At 42.0% G+C, this 8,340-nt stretch overlaps 1 protein-coding gene across 1 annotated transcript; it reads right to left on the bottom strand.

Annotated features, from left to right (window-relative positions):
- Positions 1-612: 612 nt before the first annotated feature.
- Positions 613-5,814, bottom strand: si:dkey-23o4.6 (retinol dehydrogenase 12). Its single transcript, XM_022208408.2, has 7 exons — positions 5,641-5,814; positions 4,656-4,790; positions 3,902-4,093; positions 3,107-3,268; positions 2,896-3,015; positions 2,119-2,323; positions 613-1,856 (listed from the first exon to the last, which is right to left on the bottom strand). The coding sequence occupies exons 1-7, from the start codon at positions 5,792-5,794 to the stop codon at positions 1,751-1,753; spliced, it is 1,074 nt and encodes a 357-aa protein (XP_022064100.2). The 5' UTR covers positions 5,795-5,814; the 3' UTR covers positions 613-1,750.
- Between the last annotated feature and the right edge of the window lie 2,526 nt (positions 5,815-8,340).

Here is an 8,340-nt window from a genome sequence, read left to right on the forward strand (position 1 = left end):
GAAAACATTTGTTGACTAAATTGCTCCAGCTGGTTTGTCATTTAAACTGTTGTTGTTTTCAGAATCTTTATCTTTATATCTGAACATCGTGAAATATTTGCTAATTTAATAATTATTAATAAATAGACATCTAACAGAAGACATTCTCTGAAAGTAAAATCACTGACAATGAAAACATTTCTGTTTGCAGCGTCTTCTTCAATCATATTTCAGATGAATGCTCCAGAAGTTTTAGTTCCAGTTTTAGGAACTGATGTGAAGAACTTTTCAGGGAACTGAAGGTTCCTTCAGTTTGTTCTCTGTGCTTCAGTCTGAAGTTCTTTGAAGGTTAAAATAGAAAATACTAAATATTTATTAACTTCACAGCACGTTCCGTTGATGTTCTCACTGTGGATCTCTGTTCCCGCTGAACGTCTTTGGTTCTTCCATCAGAAGGTTCCCTGTATTGTCTTTGTGTCAAAGCTCAAAGAACAAAACTCAAAAATGTATTTAGAAGAACTGAACACGGGATTACAGGATGGAACCTCAGATTCCTCCATGAGGTTCCTGTTCCCACAGAGCATGCTCAGTAGAACCCTCCACAGTGAAACCCGTAAAGATCAAGACTCCAAAGACTTTGGATCAATTTATTTCATTTGATCTAAACTCAGACGTTCCACGCTGGTTAAGCACACAGATCAGGTTCCCTGAGAAAAAAAAAACCTAACTGTCTGTCAGCCCTTAACAAACCACAGAGAACAGTCTGCAAACACAGAACCTCTTGTTCTCACATTCTCACAGCCAGAGGCAGAATTTCTTCAAACATCAACAAGCTGAGTCAAGGAAATGAGAAGGAAAATGACACACAGTCAACAAGAACTTGAAGAGGAACAAGAAGGACACAAAGATGGAAACAAAGGGAACACAAGGAGAAGCCATTAAAATATTCAGGGAGCTGGAAGATAAAGAGAACATTAAGGGAACTTGAAGGGAAAACAAGGGAACACTGAGGGAACATTAACAGAAACTTAAAAAGGAACAATGAAAAAATGTGAAGGCAACATTTAGGAAACAATGTGAACAACAAGGAAATGTTTTGAAAGGGGAACTTAAAATAAAAATAAGGGAACATAAAGAGAACAACAAAGGAACATGAAGAAAGCATAAAGGTAATATCAAGGTAATTTTAACGAAAAGATGAAGGAACTTCAAGAGAATAATAAAGACACACTAAGGGAACACAGGAGAAAATTAAACAGGAATACAAAGAAATATAAAGTGGATATGAATAAACATGATGAAAACATTTAGGAAACAAAGAGAACAGCAGAGGAGCATATATGGAAACTTAAACAGGAGTACCGGCAGAACTTAGTGGAAACATGAAGGGAACATAAAATATTAGGGGAACGTAAAGAGAGCAAAAGAACATAAATGGTTAAGTTAAAAAGAAATCCTAAAAGAATGATTCGCAAGTATCAAAGGAACATACAGGGAAAAATAAAGACAAGACGAAAGGAACTTCAAGAGACCATCAAGAGAACATGAAGGCAATGTTCAGGGTACAGTACGGGAACATACTCTTGTTTGAACAGTGTTCAGATCCTTTCTCAAGAGTCCAAATACTTTGGCTGTGTGAGTTAAAGAACATATGTGAATTGGACAAAAACAGAAACATGAAGCTTGACATTCAGATTAACAGAACGAGCAGATGTTGTGTTTCATCTCTTCTGTCCTGCTGGGGGCGCTGCAGCTCCATCACTTCCTGTTTTCACCATGTGTCCTTTAATCCGACCAGTCGTGCGCTCTCTTCCCACAGCTTCCTCGCTGCCACATCATCTCGTCCCTCCGGTGCCGTCTCCTTCTCTGCACAGTCACTGCAAATGTTTTATTCTTCCGTTACACATTGTTGTGTACTGGTACTGCAGTACACCTGATGTCTGGTACTGTGTATATCTGCTCAGTATGCTTGGATTCTGATTTCATGTAAAAACAATTAACAATTTTGTAAAAACAGAGATAAAACTGGGTGTATTTTTCCCTGAGTGTCCTAAAGGCTTCGTTGTCTTCCAGACTAAACTCAGGGAAACCAGACTCTCCTCCCAACAGGTGTCTGTATTTAGCCCCTCCCACTCCTACCTGAAGTAGCGTCCTGAGCATTCCTCGAGCCCCGGCGTCACGGCACAGAACACAGTGGTCTGACAGCCCTGCCACGGCGTCTTCATGAGCAGCAGCGACGGTAGCCTCAGCAGCGCCCCCAGTAGGGGGAACCAGCCCTCCACATGGCGGCCCAGTTCAGTCCGGATCACACCAGGGTGGAGGGAGAACGATGACACGCCAGTACCTGCAAGACAGATGAGAGTTCAGTCAGGGGGAGGGGTTCTAGGTGTGTCAGTCAACTCAACAGCCAATTATGTTGCAGGTCTAATGTGCTGCACAGACATGAGAGATAGCTAGACAACAGACACAACACAACTTACCAGGTACTTATACTGCAGTCCTGAAGGTTCCTCTAAGAACCCTTAGGACTGCACTATAAGTTCCTCCAGAAACCCTCAGGACTGAATTTAAAGTTCCTTTAAGAACCCTTTTAGGTTGTTATGGTTTCAGAATTTTAAGATCATTCATTGAACACAGTGGAACTAAAACTGTGGCACTGATGGCAGCCGACCAATGACTGGAGCCAAAAAGCAGTGATGTCACAATGCAACATGTTTTCAGTCACTGTTTTGTGTTTTCACTGTTTGGTGTTTTTAGTCACTGTTTGGTGTTTTCAGTCGCTGTTTGGTGTTTTCAGTCACTGTTTGGTGTTTTTACCGTTTGGTGTTTTCAGTCAGTGTTTGGTGTTTTCAGTCACTGGTGTTTTTCAGTCACTGTTTTTTATCATTTTGTTTGTGGAGTCAGTGTTTGTAGAACCTGAGAGTCTGCGGGCGAGTTCTCTGGAGAATAGCACGTTGGCCAGTTTGCTCTGCCTGTAGCTCTCCAGAGGACTGTAGGTTCTCCGGCTGAAGAACAAGTCGTCAAAGTTGATGCAACCTGAAGCACAAAGGAAACACAGAGACTGTAAAACAATACCAACTAACACCTCAGAGATCAGAGATCAGAGGTCAGAGGTCTGAGGTCGCACCTCCTCGGTGGGCAATGGACGACACGTTGACCACGCGGCTAGGGGCGGAGCTCTTCAGCTTCGGCAGCAGCAAATTGGTCAGCAAGAAGTGACCCAGGTGATTGACAGCCAGCTGAGTCTCAAAACCGTCTTCTGTCAGCCATTTTGGACACATCATCACTCCTGCAGACAGACAGACAATCAATAATCATTTAACAAAACATAAAAACCCTGAACCAACATGTTTCCTCAGATGTTACACACTGAAACTGATGTTGTCTCATACTGTAGATGTTTGAACTATCTCCATGTTTCCTCTTCAGACTTTTCCTCTCTACTCTGCTCATCATCTGTAGAAGATGTTTCACCATGCAACTTACTCCTCTGTTCACTGTTTCTGAGCCATGCTGCATTTATTTTATTGATCCTGTAGGTTTGATTTTCCTCTCAGCCTCTCTCGAAACGCTGCCTGCAGTTCACCTGAAAACTGTTGGTCATAGCTGAGTCAGTCCTGGAGAATCACAAGGTCCTGGTTTTATAGGATCTGTTTATTTTTGGAGAATTTTTACATGAGACTTGTAAAATAAACTTACTGATTATTGATTAAATGATTTTTAGCTCAGATTTGGTTAATTTTCCTGATGGAGCAGCACGTCACACATGATAGTTTCACAGTTTTGCATTTTTTTCTGTTTTTACTCTTTCCAGCAGATAAAATGTGCAATTTTAGTGATTTTTTTAAAAGATAAAATGTCTTTTAAACCCACTGACTAGTTTTGATTTTCAGTCAGTTAAAGTGGAAATAGATGAGCTCACCTGCGTTGTTGATGAGGATGTCCAGTCTATCTTCACTGTCCAGGAAGTCTTTGGCGAACTGTCTAACAGAGTAGACAGAGGCCAGGTCCAGGTGTCTGATCACCACGTTTCCGTTCCCCGTTGACCGGCGAACCTCCTCAGCCGCCTGCTCCGCCCGTGTCAGGTCCCTGCACGCCATCACCACCCGGGCCCCTGGTAAGCAAAACAAACGCATCTGTTTCAGGTGTTCCTGCAGCTTCTTTAGCCTCAGTTTGCAGCAGTTTGTCTGAACGGACTTCAGGACATCTGTGTGGCCTGAGCAGAGGTCAGACGTCACCGAGATTCTCAGAGAGGCTGAATCCCTCTGAGCTGATTATTAGGATTAACACCGTTCTGCGCGTCTGACAGCAGGAATTACAGCCACCAAAAGAAGACCTAAAGACAACCTCGGCAGCAGAACAGTAATAAATGTTGAACTAGAAACTGGGGGGCAGAATTAAACAATGAATGTGGAATCTGCAGGTTGTGGATCGTAGATGGAGACTGATGGATCTGCAGATTCTCTTCATATCAGCCGTGGTCATCTGCTTGTTACATTCTGCTGCTCCTGAAGATCACTTCAGGTTTTCGGGTACATTTAAGAACCTCCCATATTTTCAGTTTTCATGATGTGGCTAAGAGTAGTAGTTATGAAGGAAGAGGGCTGCAGTGTACAGGTGTGTTCTCGTGTGTCTACAGGTGTGTCTGGAGGTGTAATATGTGCTGGAACCAGAACCTCTTCCAGCCATGTCTCTGCTCGTCTCTTTGCCAATGCCGGTGTTCGCTCCAGTGATCAGAACCGTCTTCCCATCCAGACGAACCGAACAGCGACACACTCCACCTGCAATCCACTTCCTCAGCACCGCCATACCTGCACACACACAGCAGTTGTTACCATAGAAACAGCAGATGATGTGGACATTTACCATCAGTGCTAAAATATCTCCTGCTTTATCATTTATCTTCTCTAAATGAAACCACAATTTATTAAATGAAAATCATAATGTGTTGAAGGAGAAGTGAAACCAGCGACAGAGACAATAAACTCATGAGAAACATGTTCACTGAGAGAACAAATCAACTGAGATTTGGATCGTTTTCTCAGACTTCTATACAAGCAGTCTCCCAGAGGAGTCGCCCTCTGGTGGCTGGTTTAAGGAGATGACATCCATTGTTTACATCCAGTCTGATTCTCTTTACCAAGAAAGTACAAACACTGAAAGAATTTGCATGATTATATTTCAGATAGTTTCTTCTCAGGCTGTTCTGTATGAGAAAGAGTTTGCAATAATCAAACTTTGAATGTTGTTTGAGTTGGATTTTCTTGTTTTTTATTTGGGAACAAAGAACAAACAGACCATGTCATTTCATGTTTTGTTTTTGGTTTAAAATAAAATTTAACAAGATGCGTGACTTTTGTTTTAGGTGTCCAGATGACAGAATGGAATTGCCTTGAAAAAGAGAAATCAAACAGTGACAGAGTTGGTTTTAGTTTTCCTTTGTGAACTTCTTTATTAATGGTGCAACACAAATAAAAACTAATATGACTAATATTAATTAAAAAGCTGAAAACTTCTTCTATTGCCTGCAGACTCATATAACAGTTTATTAAATCCAGTTTAATCAGTGAGCTTTTTGTTGTCTTCAGTTCCACATCTCATAAACAGCATAGAAACAGAATATGCAAAGTTACTGATCAGAAATTAGAAGTGAGGTCTTACAGATCAGAGTGACTCCCAGCAGAGCTCCACTCCTCAGCAGCAGCCTCCCCCAGCCCTCCTCCCCCACACCAGAGTCTGGTCCAACGCCATCACCGGCGCCGCCTCCACCGGGCCACGGCAGCACCAGGAATCCTCCCGGAGCTGCAGCCTTCATCCTGTAGGTCCAACTAGACTGAGAGCGGCACAGAGACGGAGACTGAACAGCACAGATTAACAGATTACAGCAGATTATTCACCACAGGCTGATCTGAGAAACACACTGCCCCCTACAGGCAGCGGCAGGAACACAAATTGTATGAGATATTTGGACTGTTGGTAAAAATTTGAAGTTTAAAGAAATAAGAAAATAATCGTAAGACCAAATGGTAATGATAAATTTAGTGTCTGGTCTAGACCTTAGAAGTGGGGTGCTAAGCAGTGGTGCAGTCTAGTTTTTTCTAGTGGGTATACTCCAGCCTCATAAGCCAAGTCAGGTTTTTATATATGTGCGTGTGCGCTTACACGTGCACACACACACACACACACACACACACACACACACACACACACACACACACACACACACACACACACACACACACACACACACACACACACACACACAGCAGCAGCAGCAGCAGCTCCTTTATTTCAAACTACCAATTAGATACTTATAGACATTATAGCCAGCAGCTCCTCTTCCTGCCATCAGGTAGAGCTGATGTTTCCACTTCATCAGGTAGAGCTGATGTTTCCACTTCATCAGGTAGAACTGATGTTTCCTCTTCATCAGGTAGAGCTGATGTTTCCTCTTCGTCAGGTAGAGCTGATGTTTCCTCTTCATCAGGCTCTCTTTCCTAAATGTTGACCTCATATCCAGCTGCAGTGTTTCCTAAAGCGGCAGTATTCACAGGACAAGCAACAGACTTATTAAAACAATGAAATAGTTTCATTTGGCTTTGCTTTCTTTTTCTTAATTTTTCTCCACTGACTGGTGTTGGATCATTAGAGGTTGTTGACTCATGTCCCTCTTCTTCTAAGCCAGGGGTATTCAGCTAAAATTCAGAGAGGTCCAGTCAGAGAAAATGGATTAAAGCAAAGGTCCAAAACGTCATAATGTCTAACTTGAATTAGTGTGATATATGTTAATGTAACCTGGTAGTTATATTAGAGTCTGCCTGTAATCAAAAACTGACCGTCAAATAAATTCAGTACGGTTCAAAAACATTTCAACATTTATAAATAAATAACTTTTTATGTAACTGTATATCTTAAAATAAAGTGTAGAACTTAAAAACTGAACAACCTGAACTAACTTCTATACATCTTTAACAATACCTAAATCTCATAAATGTAATCATTTGAACACTTTCACATTGTTTTCTTGTCTTATATCACTCCCTGAATATCTCTGCTGCTTAATGGGAGAGCTGAGCTGCTGCTGCTTGTCCTGCCAGTGTTTTGAATCATGGCCTGAATGGTGTCAGGGCCGTTCTCAAACATATTTAGAGGAGCTCATTGGTGAGTCTGGAACAATATTTAGTTTTATGTTCATAGTTGAGAAAGCTGCCTTACAGCTGTATGTTGAGCCAAACATGTTCAGCATGTGACCACAGTCTGTCCTCTACTGATGTATAATGTGCAAAAGACACGACTCTCAGAGCTGATGCTTTGTAGTGAATCTGAAGAGCCGACTCCTAACGTATTTAATGGAGTATAGAGTTCAACACTGTCCTCGCAGAAAACATGTTACTGGATCCTAGATTAAAGAAGCTTGCCTTCAGTGACAACAGAGCTGTTGATGAGACACTTCAGAGAATAAGAGCAGCAGCCTCACACCTCCACCATTAGAGGACCAAGTGGAGGAGGAACCTCAAACTTCTGCTGTGTGGAGGCTCTTTGATGGAAGGGAGATGATTCAGGAGAAATCCTACAGCTGATGTGGTAATGGAGGATCATATCTAGAGGAAGCCCTCATCCAACCAGCAGATGACCCACTGAGCTGGAGGCAGGACAAGGCCTCAGTCTGCCCCACCTGGTGAAGGTGATGGAGGAGAGACTGTATTGTGGCATCTTCTGGTTCATCTGAGAGAATCTTCTCAAAAACACGGCAGATATTCACTGAAAGAAGAAATGTATCAGCCCATCCAAGCTCGGGCTTCTGATTTTTCTGAATGTCAGCCTGCACTGAGGACATTTATACTGTTTGAATACCAAATCTGGTTCTGGTTCTGTTCTGGTTCTGTGGGTTCATGTGCAGAGTTTTGTTCATTTTTTTGTGCAAAAAGTTTTATTGAAATATTAAACAAAAGTAAGAATGCCTGTTTTTGTAACAGAGCAAATGCACAAAATGAGTCAATTATAAGGCTTCTCATAAAAACACTGAATGAAAAAGAATTTGTCAAAACACAAATGATTCATATTTGCCTGATTAGGATAAATATGAGGCTACAAAGAATAATAAATTAGGAGCCGTTTGGGAGCCGAAAGAACCGGCTTTTCTTTGGAAGCAGGCGTATACCTGCGTGTTTACACCCCTGGGTATACGTATCTTTGTGCATTTTTAAGTGGGTATACGGGAATTTGGAAAATTTTCTCGTGGGTATACAGCGTATACCTGCGTATCACGTAGACTACACCACTGATGCTAAGGTACCTCAGCCAAGTACCCCTGACTGCAGCCTGCAGATCGGGGCGTGGCTCAACGTGGCGGAGTTAAAC

The sequence above is a fragment of the Acanthochromis polyacanthus genome, chromosome 12 (assembly GCF_021347895.1).
Source record: "Acanthochromis polyacanthus isolate Apoly-LR-REF ecotype Palm Island chromosome 12, KAUST_Apoly_ChrSc, whole genome shotgun sequence".
Classification (NCBI taxonomy): domain Eukaryota; kingdom Metazoa; phylum Chordata; class Actinopteri; family Pomacentridae; genus Acanthochromis; species Acanthochromis polyacanthus.

Bases quoted from the DNA above. Each gene is read 5' to 3' on its own strand.
- si:dkey-23o4.6 (XM_022208408.2), bottom strand. From the start codon at position 5,794: ATGAAGGCTGCAGCTCCGGGAGGATTCCTGGTGCTGCCGTGGCCCGGT. The intron at 3,269-3,901 runs GTGAGCTCATCT...GTCTGTCTGCAG, and splicing joins CATCCTCATCAACAACGCAG to GAGTGATGATGTGTCCAAAA. The intron at 2,324-2,895 runs GTTCTACAAACA...TCTGTCTTGCAG, and splicing joins ACTCGCCCGCAGACTCTCAG to GTACTGGCGTGTCATCGTTC.